The sequence below is a fragment of the Clytia hemisphaerica genome, unplaced genomic scaffold (genome assembly GCF_902728285.1).
Source record: "Clytia hemisphaerica strain Z4C2 unplaced genomic scaffold, Clytia hemisphaerica genome assembly, whole genome shotgun sequence".
NCBI lineage: Eukaryota > Metazoa > Cnidaria > Hydrozoa > Leptothecata > Clytiidae > Clytia > Clytia hemisphaerica.
The window spans coordinates 582,644-598,785 of record NW_027103472.1 but is presented as its reverse complement, the minus strand read 5'-3'; the positions used below and the strand labels follow the sequence as shown (position 1 = coordinate 598,785).

At 37.1% G+C, this 16,142-nt stretch overlaps 1 protein-coding gene across 2 annotated transcripts in view; it reads right to left on the bottom strand.

The window, feature by feature from the left end:
* Positions 1-16,142, bottom strand: part of LOC136798361 (pecanex-like protein 1) — a 36,384-nt gene that overhangs the window by 5,981 nt on the left and 14,261 nt on the right. For both annotated transcript variants that reach the window (XM_067054969.1, XM_067054968.1), the window contains exons 12-26: positions 15,996-16,113; positions 14,597-14,689; positions 12,564-12,714; positions 11,992-12,127; positions 11,586-11,763; positions 11,213-11,321; positions 10,819-10,948; positions 6,218-6,276; positions 5,745-5,960; positions 5,297-5,356; positions 4,670-4,863; positions 4,121-4,357; positions 1,569-1,678; positions 1,017-1,170; positions 394-545 (exon numbers count right to left, since the gene is read on the bottom strand). In XM_067054969.1, coding sequence (XP_066911070.1) covers positions 394-545; positions 1,017-1,170; positions 1,569-1,678; positions 4,121-4,357; positions 4,670-4,863; positions 5,297-5,356; positions 5,745-5,960; positions 6,218-6,276; positions 10,819-10,948; positions 11,213-11,321; positions 11,586-11,763; positions 11,992-12,127; positions 12,564-12,714; positions 14,597-14,689; positions 15,996-16,113 — 2,097 coding nt within the window. The remainder of the gene's footprint in view (positions 1-393; positions 546-1,016; positions 1,171-1,568; positions 1,679-4,120; positions 4,358-4,669; positions 4,864-5,296; positions 5,357-5,744; positions 5,961-6,217; positions 6,277-10,818; positions 10,949-11,212; positions 11,322-11,585; positions 11,764-11,991; positions 12,128-12,563; positions 12,715-14,596; positions 14,690-15,995; positions 16,114-16,142) is intronic.

The following is a 16,142-nucleotide window of genomic DNA, read 5'->3' as shown; positions in this document are numbered from 1 at the left end:
TGTCAATTTCGGGCCTTTAACTTGGTTTAATCGAATATTTCGATCTGGGAGGGATTAATTGGTTTCTAGGCTATATTTCAAGCCCTCTCGGACCATTTTTGAACAATTGGATCCTCAGATCCTAAGGTCCTAAGTCTTAAGTCTAGCGTTGAAACTTAAAGTTAAAACTCCACCCTTCCAACCTAATTTAGAGCACTTCCAAATTGTTTGTGGTTATAAAATTTCGTGGGGAATTTCCCTTTTGTGCCAAGTATTTTGGCACTGATTGTAGTGAAAAGAGGTACATAATGATCATATCTAGTGAAAAGAGATATACAATGATCACATCTAGTGAAAAGAGGTACACATTGATCACATAGATGGACGGAATGGGTCGCTCCTTTTTAAGGTTACCTTAAAGCGAGGAGGTTGGAGCGGTTATTGAGAACGGCTTGTCTCCAAGAGGGATGTCCTTCATGACAGATGACAAATTGTTCTTCATGTGAAGATATAGTGTCGTACAACACATTGTTATCATCAAATTCATCCACACATGTGAAGTGATCCTGCAAAAGAAGGACAGACGGCTTCAGCAAATGTAGACAGTCTTCTATATAGAGTTAATATTCCGCATGAATAGCCCAGTAATATAGGACTTTCACGGGATCCTCGGTCAACTGGCTCGAATATTTATCAACTGAACGGAACATGGAAGGGGCGGGGATTTGAGCTGACACGCCCTAGTTTACAGCGATGACTTCTTAGTTATCGGTTTGAATTATTCAGTGTCACAAACACCAGGGAATCTCAGTCAACAAGCCTTCACTACGAGTCATAAGTCTCACAAAGCTGTCAACTCATAGACCATAGTCGTAGGCTATGTACGAAAAATCTCGGCTTTTCTTTCATTCAAAGTTCTGTGAAAATTTTCGAAAGATTTAAAACCTTTGTCGCTTTCAGTGACTTTCACTGTTTAATATAAGCCGTAAAGGTTGTTCGTCAATTCAACGTTTATTAGCGTGGGTAAAAATTCTCACCTGGTGCAGTTTAAGGGCCATTCGCACCGCAGGTGCCACAACTTGTCTGAGCAGCGCTAAATCCGAATCAGCAAACACCCATTCGTCCTTTGCCGCCGTTACTCGAAAATCCCCTTTGAACAGAGCGTGTAGTCCATGTAAAAACGATTTCAACCTGAAAATTTTTTTAAAAGGGTTGTCATTATTAAGATTTAAGAGTATCTCCTTCAGTTTGAATAATGGGAAGAAGAAGCGATACCTATCCTTGTTTAACATTGATGAATGATTGGTTGGAATCAATTTGAAAAGAAAAAAACTTAACTATGAGCCATTTTCTGCTGTGAGAAGAAAAAATATAACTTTTCATTCTAAAATTTCAAAACGGAGAAGCCTCTTTATCAAAATGCAGTGGAATCTCCTTAACTCGAACTCGGGGAACACAAATTTGTTCGAGTTATAGAGTAAGGTTTATAAGACGTTGCTAAATGAAGGGACCATAACACTTATTCGAGTTAAGGAGACATTTGAGTTATAGACTGCAACGAGTTATAGTGGTCCGAATTTGCAACTTACGCAGCGTTCCATTGATTATTAGAAGCTGTGGACAACAACCGTCTACCAAGAAGACTTAACGCAAAACATAATGTCACCACACGGCTGTTCACTCCATCATCTTCGATTTGCTATAAATTGAACAGAGATTATGAAATGATTATTTTACGGACCAAAAAAAAGCAACTAGATAAAGGCGAGATCTAGACTTTCCTAAACCCGTATAAGGCATCCAAGACGGCCAAGAAAATACCTTGAAACTCCTCCTGATATCTCCTGATATATTATTGTTAACCGGTTACTTTCTCGAAGCGGGCTACACGACTTTTTGCGCAATGCAATTGGTTCTTTTCGCATGACGACGGGCCTACACTGCCCATAGTTGCCCGTCGTCAGGAAAATTCATTGTGACGTCACTTTTTCAAAGGAAAATGAACAATGCGTTGACATCATTTTCTCTCATTTTTTATTTCTGACGTCAGAAATTATAACAATTTTTTATCTCTTTTCGCTTGTTTTGTTCGCTTTATTTCGCCATTTTTCCTGGATAAAGCGCTAAAAATCGATCGAAGCTGAAGGAAACGGTTAACAAATACAATAATGACCGGTTTTTTTCGGGCTGTACTGAAAATATTGCCCTCGGTCAACGTAACAACCTCGCAAGCTCGGTCGTTACTTGACCTCGGGCAATATTTCTCAGTACAGCCCTCACTAACCGGTCATTATTGTATTAATGTTATCCATATAAAATATTGACTATGAGCTGCTCTTAATATTGATCAATCGAGTATTTCTTGATATTTCCAAAGCTTTTGACAGAGTTTGGCACGATGGGCTGATTTTCAAACTTAAGTCATATGGTGTGTCCGGGCCCCTTCTCTCGTTACTTCAAAATTTTCTCTCAGGTAGGTTGCAGCGGGTGGTTCTTGATAGCCAAGCTTCCAATTGGACGGAGGTCTTGGCCGGTGTACCTCAAGGCTCTATTCTAAGACCGCTCTTCTTTCTGATATATATTAACGACCTCCCTGAAGGAATTATTTCCATGATCAAAATTTTTGCTGATGACTCGTCAATATTCTCCCTTATCCTTGATCATATTCGCTGTTCAAACGAATTGAACAGTGACATGCAGAAGGTTAGTGAGTGGGCTCATCAATGGAAAATGACCTTCAACCCTGATCCTTCTAAACAGGCTGTTGAAGTGTACTTCACTCGGAGGATAAATCTACCTGATCCTCCAGAAATTTATTTTAACAACGCAGCCATTGCTCGACAAGATCATCAAAAACATCTTGGTCTCATACTTGATCAAGAGCTGGCTTTTGACCGTCATCTTGATGAAAAAATTAAAAAAGCCAATCAAGGTATTGGTCTTATTCGTCGGCTTCGTGCATTCCTACCTAGGGATTCACTAGTCACGATATTTAAAACCCATATTAGACCATATCTAGATTATGGAGATGTCATGTATGATCGTCCAGGTAATTCCACTTTTTCTGAAAAACTAGAATCAGTTCAATATGATGCTTGTCTTGCAATAACTGGATGTTTCAGAGGAACATCCAGAGAAAAAATTTATCTTGAGTTAGGTCTTGAAAACCTGTCGGACAGGCGACTAAGTCGAAGACTAATTTACTTTTATAAAATAATCAATGGCTTTGCACCTGCTTATCTTTCAAATGTTCTTCCTCCCCAAAGAGGGGAGGAGGAACGTAGGGCAGGGCGGAGGATACAACCACCATTTGAGGCACCACTTTGTAGGACTGAACGTTACCGTGCCTCCTTTTTTTCCTTTTGCATCAATGAATGGAATAACCTGGGCGAAAATATACGAAATCTTCCTTCTATTTCATTATTCGAACAAGCGATTCTTAATTTTTTTAGACCTTGCACTAACTCAGTTTTCAGGGCTAGTGACAACGATGGCGTGGTTCTACTTAACCGATTAAGGGTTGGTTTCAGTCATCTTCGGGACCACAAATTTAGACATAACTTTGCAGACACAATCGACCCATTCTGCAACTGTCGAAGTAATTCTGTTGAAACGACACAGCATTTCCTGATGCATTGCTCTGATTACTCCAATGACAGACTTGTTATGTTCGACAGCCTTCTTCAACTTGACATAACCTTGTTTCCATTTAATCCCAAAACATTGTGTAGAATACTTCTTTATGGCGACCCCGATTTTAGCATTGTCCAAAATCATGATATATTGAGTATAACGATAAAATTTATCCGTGATACAAGCCGTTTTGGGGGACCGTTATTTTAGTCTTACTCCAACTGCTCTCCTAGCTCTTTTAGTTTTTGTTTTTCATTTCTGTTAGTATTTATCCTCTGTAGTTAGTTTTTTTTCTCTCCATTTATTAGTCCATTTATTAGTTTATTGTTAGCTTAGTTTGGGTTCCTACCTCCTGGCGGTATGAGCTGGTGGTCCTTTAGCGGGAGGCTAGGAACCTTTAGTTTTGTACAATTTGTTCGTGTTACCTATATATCGATAAAAAAAAATCAAACGACTCAAAAGCATAAGGTTCGGCCCTATTTTCAAACATTTTCCCTGGTTGACTCACTTGATCAGCAGGTCGATGCATATTACAACAAACCAACCATTCATGGTAATTCTGACAAAACGAAGCTCTGGTCACACCACCTTGAGCTAAATCGTAATCTTTATCTGTTACAGGACGAAAAACTGTATCGAAATCCACGAACGTTGAGCTTTGAAGTTCCTCAAGTTGGCTCATTAGTGATTCGTCAGCTAGCCAGGTTTTCAGTTTTTTGTTTCGAACACAGTAAAATACAATTGACTGAAAAAAAGGTTGGAAAAGCAGTGGGTTTTAAACGCCACGGGATGAAGATTGACACAAGTATTTTACGCAATAAACATCACAAACAATTGAAGAGCATGCAATCAAGCAGGACATTTTGATCCTAACAAAAAGAATGAGTTTGTGACATTTCCGTTGAGGAGAAAAAGTCCAATCAATACAAATGAGAATATTAAATTTCTTGCAAAGAGGGACACTTTTCTTCACCAATTAAACGGACGGTAAGGTACTAAGATAATGATGCATGAGTAGCACGATCTATTAAAGTATACGATCATCTTAAACACATACCGTTACATAATATGTGATGAAGATCTTTCTAAGGTCGAACATTTGGAACATGGTGACAGCCGTGTTGTCACTAACACTGTACCCTTCCAAAATATACTTGCTTTGAACGACTTCCCAGGCTAACCAACGAAGACCAAAGGCTGCGTTGAAGGAGAGTAGATTCTGAACGTGTCCTACATGACAACAACAACAGCCTGAAAATAACCATACAGAATGTCATAAAGTTTAAACCCACCATGTATACACACCCTTACAGGTCTAGATAGTACCTAAATATAGTTATCGCCATAAAAAGACGGGAGGGGGAAAGGGGGAAACATCAACATTAACATCGACGTTAACTTTGGAGCAAGAACCAGAGCGTCTTCCATTGCAATAAAAAAGGGGAACAAAACCTTTACGCCTCCTTCTTATAATTAGCAGCAGTATGGTGTCTTGAATTTTTGGTGTTTTCAAAAAGAAGATAATCAGTTTTAGATAATAGGAATGGTGGTTAAACGCAGCTTGAACGAATTCACTACACTAGGTTTACTTTTAGAACGTCGATGCATGCTAAAACAAAGGCTGACCTAAGCTCATCAAACTGAACGCAGGACAATACACAGCGCTTTCAATCAAAATACAAACCTTCGTCATCGTCCACATTTTCAGTAATGGCTTCCACTTCTCTTTGTTGACAATACGTTCCTATGGAAACCAGAAGAAATGTGAAGGATTATATGATGATTGGGTGTTCTATTTGAAGGATCGTCTGAGGGACATCATGTTCTTCACTACATTAAATGACAGCCTATCCAATCTTCTTACGTATGAGCAAATGTGCAAAGTATCATCCTCACATAGAAAACATAGAACACTCTTGAAGAACACTTAACCCATTAACAAATAATGTGCAAAGTATGTTTTTCTTGGTTCATTGGCAATTTTAGCTTTGTTTTTAAATGGAGCGATTGCTTAAGGCAAATATTGATAACCCAAACAACTATATACAGTGTCTGAAGGGTGTAAACCGGTAGCTTTAAGCTTCCTCTAGCAAAGCAAGGGTGGAGCTTATTCTCGTTTTAACGATACGTACCTCTGAACTCCAACCCACGGAGTTGAAAAGTGACGTAACCATTCCCTACTTCAATGATATGAACCAATGCATTCAAATAATCCGACGCCATTATGAAACAGTCTCCATTTGAAAAATTACCCCATCTCCCTAGCAACAAGTCGCCGCATAACGAATGTTGGAGTGAGCGAGTCAAATGTTCGTAAAAGATCGAGTTCAAGTTGTTATCATCGGCACCTATGATTGAAAGAATGCAGATATTGCTATATATTTGAAATCCTCCTCGAATAATTGGCCCTCCTTGAGGGAGAAATTTTAAACAGTTACGTATATTTGAAACAAATAGCTGTAAAATGATTTGTTTTTGACGAATTTTCAACTACTTTGCAAGGATAAAGAGCCACTATAATATAGGAGCAGAGATGAAAACGAAGGAAAAACGAGATTCTGGCTCAGTCAAAGCTGATAATAATAAACGGGAAAAACTATATTACCAGGGTTGCTATCGATATGTGATGACAGTCTTGTGTTCGAATGATCGACTCTCTTTGTGCTGAAAAGTGAGAAATGAGATATTAAAAATTCGTTTGATCTGTAAGACGTTTTCGGTTGTCTTTGAACTAACGCCATATCTACGAAAAATTTAATATTCAATGCCGTACTACGCTACTATACACTTATACCTAATCGGTAGCTGAGGTGAAATTCACTTCTCCCGATTTTTATCCTTCCAAAAAATATAAACTTTGTTCTTATGATGAAAGAAAACGAAAGTGATTCATAGTCGGGCAAAAATTAATCAATATTCTTAAATTACCATTGACGCACCCGAATTCAAGGGGAATTGGATTTTCGTCGATTTAGAGAGCCTCAACTGTAGGTGTGACATATATTTCTACACCTGTGGGCTGACGAGCGAAAGATTTTTTCCTGGCACGAATCTAGAAAGTCACGCTAGAGGAAAGGAAAGTGACGGAAAGAATTATGAGAGCAAAAACACGTAAGCTGGTAAGTGTTATACAGTTCCAAGTAATCTTTTTTGAAGTGAAATCTTGTTGGAGTGAAATATCAGACTTTCCAAGAAAAATGAAAGAAAATCAATAATTTATATTTGTTAACAAAGCAGAACTGAATTCTATTGTAAATGTTATCTCTCTAGAAACCATACTTCGAAACCATTTTCATTTGGAGGTTAACCTGGATTTGTGGGTCAATTGATATGCGAAGAAGCTGATCTTTTCTTTTGATCTGATATTTTCTCTACAGATTATTTATAGAGATGAAATCGAGAAAATGAGGCACAATAAAAGATTTCAAATATGCATTTTGAATTTCCGTTGTCTCAGACGAAGAGTTCGATATACAAGATATAGGGCTTTATCACCTCAACCAAGGGTCGATTCTTAGTAGGCGGGCGGAAAATGAGAGTTTTTTTTATCTAAGTTATATCCAATTTTCCAAAGCAATAAGACTCAGTGAACTTAAACTAAAAATAGGGCCGAATAAAAATGATATTTAAAACGTAGCCTGATTGAGGGACGGTCTCTTGCTTGACGTACATCTCAAGAACGTAAACTAAGCACAAGAGGAAGATATACAAAAAATTTTCAATTGTCTGCATAAATACCACCATTTAACACAAACAGTAGGGATGTGGAGTGCAAGAGCAAAAGAAAATCCTTGACGAAGCTTTGTCAAAATTTCTCCACCACAGAGTCTATCTCTGTGATGATTATAACGTGTGAGAAAAAACTTGGTCAGAAAAAAATGGTAACACGGTTACCTAGCAACATAACATGATGTTTTATTGTGTCTTTTTCGTTACGATTCCGAATATAAACTTCTGCTTTTCTTATTCAATCCTTTTCTTTTCTTCTTTTTCATTCTAATTTACGATGAATTTTTAAAAGGGAATGGGGAGAGAAAGAGAGAAACAGCTGAAGATTTTTGTGAGGGAAAATGATTCTGTCATTTGTAGTGTTCAAACATCGACGCAACATATTGTATTGAGACATGAGAAATCAAATTTGTGGTGACAAGGCAAGTCTAGCAAGACTCTCCATGTAAACAAGAGGTAACATTGCTGTAAGGTGAAGCTGATTGACACAAAGACTTTTGAAAAAACTTTGTTGGAGACGTTGACGCTAGGTGTTGAGAAATCTCTCGCAATTAAATATTAAAATATCACAACAATTCACAATCTGAAGCCACTGACGTACGAATATTTCGGACGAAACGCATCATTTCATTCTGGATACTATGATCGGTGTTACTTTAATGAGTTTGCTGGCCGTTTCATTGCATGCTACTGTTATCTCCTTAATACGTTTCGAACGGAGAACCAGAACTAACGGACATCTCATAACACGTGTCTTCTCTATTATGGAGATAACAACATGCTTGGTTTACTTCATAAACGAAGTTTTAGTGGAATACAATCTGCGAAGAGATTATACTTTCAAACATTTTCAAATTGCGGCTTATTTGGGGTTCGGTCTTTTATACTTTTTGATGTCCATTACGATAAGCGTTGATCGTTTCTTAGAAGTCTATCTCAACATTAAGTACCCTGTGTATTTAACAGAACGACATTTCTACATCGCTTTCTCATTTTTTCTGACATGCGCTGGACTGCAAAGTTGTTTTTTGGTTTTATTGGACAGCAAAATGTTTCATATTGCCGAATGTTGGTCTCGAAAATATGGCTACCCGATTCTGGATATTATGTCAATCGGGTTAACGGCCGGGACATACTCGTATATCTTTTGGCGATGTTCGCAACGTTCGGTGGTACCCGAATACATGAAAACGATTGCAAATAGAGGGAATACGGGGTTCCAACGAACTCCACATACCATTTCCCATTCACGGATGAAACTTAGTTGCCGACAAATCTGTCGTATTTTATTAATGTTGATGTCAACTATAACGTCCATTTTACCCATTTGTATTTTCATCGGCAACGGTTGGGATTTCCATAGAAACATGTTGTATGGTTTCTTAGCTATATTCATCAAAGATGGTCTACTACATATGATTTTTCTTGAGAACGTGCGAGAACGCTTGCGAACAATCATGCGGCCGACGCGTATTCAACCGATGACGGGAACCGACGATGTTATATACACGTTATCGTGCATCAAGACGACTAACAGCGAGAACAAAGTGAAAGAATGGCGTGAGACGTACTTAGATAAACGTGTCTCGAACGCGCATGCGTTGAACCACAATCACAGCCATCATAACAATATCTTTGGCTCAAATAATCATCATTTTGGAAGATGTTTGGAAGATGCTTAATACGGTTTTGTATTAAGTGTAGATAGACTTATCTTTTTAACCTGTGTTCAAGAAAGGAGCTTGTCGCAGTTGTTCAAAATGACTTTAAAGGAGGTGGAAATCCTCATAATTGTTAATGTGTTTCATTTTAATAGTCTTGCCATGTTATATATCAGTTGAAATTGTTTATAAAAGTAGTTCACCTTTTTATGGCGATTTTGAAAGTACATTTTCAAACAAATTTTATTAACAACATGTTCAGAAGGGTTCTTATTTGTCCATTTCTTCCATAATGGTTTCGGAAGATACATTGCTATTTGGGCCACGACACAGAGGGGGAACTGACCTTAACCCCGACGGGAACGTGCCGATTACAAATTACATTATAATTAATTTCGCTTTTTATTTCTGTTTTGTTCACGCTGAAATGAATATGAAATATATAGCAAACGCTGATCACAAAAAGCCAAATTAAACTTTCCAGCGTGCAACATTTTTTGAAAAATATGAAAATTCCCAACTTTATTTATGAAATCCAAATTTTCTAACTAGAATAAAAGCTTGTAGCTTGAGAGCAAGACAATGGTTTTGGTTCCATTAGAAAGGCATTTGTGTACTCTTTTTGAAAGCATTCGGTTTATGCCTTTTTAAATCAAGTGGTCAGGGGTTATAGCCCTAAGTCTGGAACTTGGTATATTGGCAAATTTAGAACGTCTTCCGGTTGAGTTGGCTTGATATCGAATTTTATACGACAATTGCAATATGCAACGCAATATCATCGCATCAAAATAAAAAAGCTTTAAGTCCATTTTGTTATTTTGAGAAAATCGACTTTAAATTATTTTTCCTTAAATTCTGAAAAACCATTATGCATTAACATGACAAAAAATATTTTTGTGTTAAAAAAGCCTTGGGTCCATAACTGTTTCCACACTGGTTACAAGGCTTTTTCGCCCTAAACTGATGTGACTGAAAGCTTTTTTACCCGTAAAATAAAGTGAAAATTTTTATTTTTCTAAAAGCTTAAAATTAGGCCACTTTCGGTTGGTTTTTGATGGATTAAGCCAAAAAGATGGTAAAAATGGGGTGTAAAGCATCGGTATGGTCATAACTCAATTTTCTAAAAAATGGACTTAAAGCTTTTATATTTTGATGCGACGATATATTGTTTGTTATCTAATTTGAAAACACAAAAATAATTATTTGCTGTTCAACGGAAAAGAAACATACATTGCAAAATGTTTGGGGTTAAGTGGAAAAAACCTCAAAACTAAAACAAGTCGAATTTAAGAATAATTTAATTATGCTTAACAACGTTGAGAAAATCAAGGGGGGGCAAAACACGCATGGAATCATACTGTTTTCATTTCCAGTTATCAGATTCTATTGTTTAAAATGAAAGAAAGATGGCGGTGAAATCCATTTTTTTCAGGCGTTTTTTTCCACACATAAAATAGCTCCTTCTTGATATCCTTTAAACTGGAAAATGAGATATCATGCCAGTTCTTAAAAAGGCTTTCAATTTTCAGGTTTGAAAAGTACTGAGTGTTTTGATTTCTCACCACACAATTTGTTCCTAAGAATAGGAAATGTTGGGTTCATTTTGTAGATATCTTCTTGAAAATACGAAAGCACGACAGAAGAAATTTTGTCGTTCCAATTTTCCTACATTCTGTCTAGGTCAAGACAGTCATGATGGATAGATACGGCTGAAATGACTGATTATTTTTGGCCCGGGCCACCCGCCCACCCGACCCGGCAAAGTAGTGAAAATTAAACTTTGTGTTTTGTTAATTTCAATTCGAGGATCGCTTACTTGTAGTCTTTCTCCCAGAACTTGATTGGTCTCATGTATGACGTCATAAAGATGGCGGATCCCAAGAACGGGTTGAGTGGCGAAGAAAAGAACGCTGCAACGATAGCCTGGACGATCAGCATGCCACAGTCTAGTTTGTTATTGTCATTGTTAAGGAAAAGCAATTTGATAGCGACATCAAATGAAAATCATTCTCGATCTTTGATCTTCGACCTTCCAGTAAAGACTTCTTCAAAGGGGGAGAAAGTTTTTTTATGGAATAGCCCAATGATATGAGTTATAGCGACAGTTCCGAGAATTAATAATAGCACATTTTCCAGCAAACAAAGAAATCTTTGGAAAATTATTACTGTTGCGTGACCTAACCAAACAATAACTTCTCTGAAAAGGATACGAGGAACGCTGACGGGTTGAGCGAACGCGTGAAAAGCGGAGCCCCAAGTGATTTGCCAAGGTGCTGTGTATGTCAATATGAACTTGAACTTTAGATATAACTCCATCGTCTGTCAGGTAAAACGATATCAAAGATTTATAGAGCTTTAACCCCTTTGCTGATAAGGGAGATTACAGTACCATTGATTTGAGTGTTAAACAAAAAATCTAGGGATAACCATCCCGTTTTCCTGTTTTGAAGTCAATTTCGGTGTTTAGTTTTTTGCGAGAAATACACTGTTTATTGTACAGCGAAAATAAATCTTAGCTTGTAAATATCATTATTGGGCACATACTTTCATGTCAAAATCTTTTCAATCAATATTTTTACGAACCTTATCGACGAAAATAGACATGAAGAAATAATCGACGAGGAAAGTTTCCGAGCATCCTCGGAAATCATACTCGAAAAACAGGACGGTCCATATGAGTATAATATGTTGACGTGACGTGTTGGTGAAGGCGGAGCGTAGCAGTTTGATGGCGCAGATGGTGATGATGAAAGACGCCGCCCTGAACGAAGAAAGGCCAGTTTATGTATTTGCACTTTTGATGACGGCGAACGAAAAACAAACGATGAAATGACAGCTTCAAACCCCTCTTTTTTACTTTGATTGACCGAACCTAAGTGAACATAGTTTGAAGTCTAAAGATTCTGAAAGATTCAACCATTTTCAAAAAATTCTGATTGTCAAATTGAGGACACTTTTCAAATATGTTCAGCGGAGAAAAAACACTCACAGATTTCCGAACTTCTGAGCGACTTGATCAGAATGTTGTGTGATGGCACTCAGATAAACGATTGGATACAAGACATTCTTCTCCACAAACGACAAAATGACGTATAAACGCTCAAACCACATGATCTTGGAGTGCTCTGGAAGGATCGAGAAAAATGGATTTTGAGCGCCTTCTCTGGTGATCTACTTACATAAGACAGTCATTGAGAAAATCAAAACATAAAAATTCGTTTGAAACACATGTATATTGGAACAGAAGTCTGAGAAGGAGGCGATAAGCTATTTTTTACCAAAAAGATACTTAACAAGGCAGTTCACAAGGAACATACCGTACTTACCCATAACGATCCAAAAATTCTCTCCACAATCAAATCGATCAGATTGGTTGAAACTCATAATTATGATGTAATTGACCTTAATGAACCAATCAGTGCTCAGAAAAAGTTCTTGATTGGTGAGAGCACTTTTAGATTGTTGTGGGTAAGTACGGTATTCAGTTACAGGCTACCCGAAAAATCAACAGTCTACCCGAAAAACCAACAGTCTACCCGAACAATCAACAGTTCCCTTTACCTTGCCATTCGTATAAATTGTATTCGTATGACTTGAGGATTGGGGAGGAGACAAATAACCATGGCAACTGTTTACGTAACTGTGGCAACAAGTAATGCGTCAAGATACCGACAACTCCCGTCAAAATGTAGATGATGTAAGATAATGACGGCTGAAAATAAAAAGGGAAGAAAATTATTGGCAAAACTTGTTTGGCTGAACCAACCTACCCAAAATCTGGTTGTTGAAGATAAAAACATAAATAATATTGTTATCACCAGAAGTCGAAATACTGAACTTATTTGACAGTCTAATAATTTTGACTTTGTTGCCAGCATAATATTTCAATATACAGCACCTCACCCCGAGAATGTAGGTGAAATTTGAATAAGACCTGAAAGATGTAGATTTGCATTTTAAAAGATTTTTGAATGTTTACAACGAAATTTTGAACTCCCAAAATCCTTTTCCAGGGGTTAGTTAGGTCTTTGAAGTTGACTCCCATTTTCGTTATAGCCCCCAGAATGTAGGCTTTATATCTAGTAATAGTAAAATGTTGATATTTTTTCAATTGGATTAACTCTAACAGCAAATTTTAGAAATATTTTATGCTGAAACAATATTCTAAAGAGCATTGTGTTATTCTCAAAATTGGATTTTTTCCTTTTTTAACCCCCAGAATGTAGGTGAAAAGATTCGGTTGTTGAAAATGGAATTTCGGTATTCATCTGAAATTATCGTTCTCTAAGTGAAATTCATACTTTAGAAATATACTCTGACAAAAAAATTAACAAAGATATTAATTTTATCGTGCTACAAATGAGGAAAAGTAAAAGAAAGGACGAAATCAAGAGACAAGAAAGTTGTTTTTATTTTGTATGTTGAAAATTTTGTGTTGAAATGATGTGAATAATGTAACAACACCTCTGCCTCACAGCCCCGGTGGAACTTTTTCCTAATGCGGGTTCAAAAATCACTACTTAAGTCCAAATTGGGATAGAAATTCTATTGTTCCAAACTTAGGCAAATTTTCTGATTGGGCTGGGGTCCCAGTGGGTCTGGGACACGTCGTAAAAGCTCAAAATGTCAACATTAATCATCTCTCAGGTAGTACTTTCATGTTATGAAAGTAGAACAAACAAGTTTTATATAATTTGACAGACTTTTTATGTCAGGTTATAAAGGCCCCCAAATTGTAGGTCAACTAACCCCAAAAGTTAGGTCAAACATTTTCGTCAAAATATCTAACTTAGAACAATAAATATTGAAATGGACTATTTTCCCCATTTCCTTAGTTCATTAGGACTAAGAAAATACCCTATCATTATAACTTAATTCCAATAGATTTCGATTTAGAGAGGATTTGTTTGAAAAATGTCTCAATTCGGGTAGTATCCAATCAACTTCTATTCAGATTTTCGTTGAAAAAAATTAATTCAAGTTGAAAATTTATGTCCAGAAATAATCAGTAAGATGTAACAGTATGCACTGAAACAACTTTTTATGAAGTTGAACTATCGTTAGGGCTACAATGCTAAAAAATGGGATGAGTTGGAGTTTGTTTGTCTCAACATTTAACGATCAACAGAGTCATCAAAGAGCTTGTAAAAACTCCAGCTTGACCCTAAAAAATGACAAACCTACATTCTCGGGGTTTACTACATTCTCGGGGTCAGGTGCTGTACATTGTCCGGGAAAAGTTAACTAATAGTGCACTATATCTTTAAACACCCGCTACTATTAAACTTTTATACATCATATGTCGGTTTTGTTTTCGCCCAAATTAGGCCAAAAATTTTTTTCTCGAAAATCAGACTCCGTTAATTTTTCTGAATTTTTGGGTATTGTCATTTTGCATCACTTTGAAAAAAATCCAGAAAAAACTAATTGACTTATTCCGAAAAAAGCTGGTAACAGACGAACGAATTTGTGTTTTTCACCGACGAAGAAGGTTATGGCTTCTGATTTGTCTAGATTCTGATCAATCGAGGACGGCGGTAAATCAGCACCTTTCCCGTCCTCTCAAACGTGTAAATACGTAAACTCACTATTACCTGTAGAGTAGTGAAGGCGGTGCTGAGGTGTACAGCGAACACCAAGAAGGAAATGATGATGCACGTGATCAAATCGTGAACAGCACGTGATTTCTGGAACAAAATATGAAACAGGACATGAATTCGGGTATTCTCGACGTAAATATTTTATACGGAAGCACAAAAATAGCCCGGGCGTTTTCCAATTATTCTGAAATAAAACAAGTAATACTTTAATGGACCTACCTATTTATAAAACGAATAATTAGAATTTAATGGAAGTAATGTATAATTTTAAATTTCGATTTATATATCTATTGGAACGGAGAAAGCAATTAAGAAACACCTTTTCGGCAGTACTAATGTGCATCTATGTGCAAAAAATCGCAAAAAACTAATGAGAAAATCTCGAGAAAATCTCAAAAAACCGCTTTTTTCGGGACATTTCCGGTTCTAGCGGCCGGAAAAATTTCTTTTTCGAAAATTGGGCTCTGTCACATTTTGGACATTGCCATTTTACATCATTGTGCAAAAAATTATGAAAATCTGTCGAGTATAAGTTGAAAAAATGAAGGAAAACCGTTTTACGCCGGTTTTCGGCTGTTCCGGCGATTTTTAAGGAGTTCCGGATTCAAAGGATGATTTTTTTGGAAATCAAACGATGCTAAGTTTTGGGCATCATCATAAAGAACATTTTTCTGTAAAGAAACAATTAAATAAGTTGAAAAAATGTGACGGAAATGTGAAAAAACGACGATTTCCGGCACATTTCCGGTTCTACAGACCGGAAAAAATTTTTTTTCTGCAAACGGTTTTCGACACCTTTTCGGCAGTACTAATGTGCATCTATGTGCAAAAAATCGCAAAAAACTAATGATAAAATCTCGAGAAAATCTCAAAAAACCGCTTTTTTCGGGACATTTCCGGTTCTACCGGCCGGAAAAATTTTTTTTTCGAAAATTGGGCTCTGTCACATTCGAGGGTTTATAGTAATGCACCTTTGTGCAAAAAATCAGAAAAATTGAATGAGCCAATCTCGAGAAAAGTTGGTAACTAACGAACGAACTAACTAACTAACGAACACGGGTTAATTTATAGGACCTCCACCCCACCGGGGTAGGTCCAAAAATAAAACTAGTGGTAGAAAACGCCCGGGCTATTTAAAACGTTACGTCCCGAACATAATGAATTGTACACAATCGTTCAAGGGAAAACTATTACATAAATAAACTGACTCAAGGACTTTGAGGACAGGCTGTAGCCTAAAACAACCGGATCGATCCAAACATTCGAATCTATAGAGCAATCTTGAGACACCCTCCGTCCCTCCGGGCTATAAATAAGCTCGGCTTCCTTGATTCTTGCTACCCCTAGAAAATTAAACACTTTTATGTGAGTGTAGGTAAAGACTAAAACTCACGACGGTTTGAAGGAGTTTATCAGGTAGCGGATCGTTCAATTCTGAAGGGTTTCCTCCAACACCATTACCACTTGTTGGCGTTTTGCAGCATACACAACAAAATCTCTCAAACACTCTCCTGGAACAAGAATGTTTGGAGGATAAAAA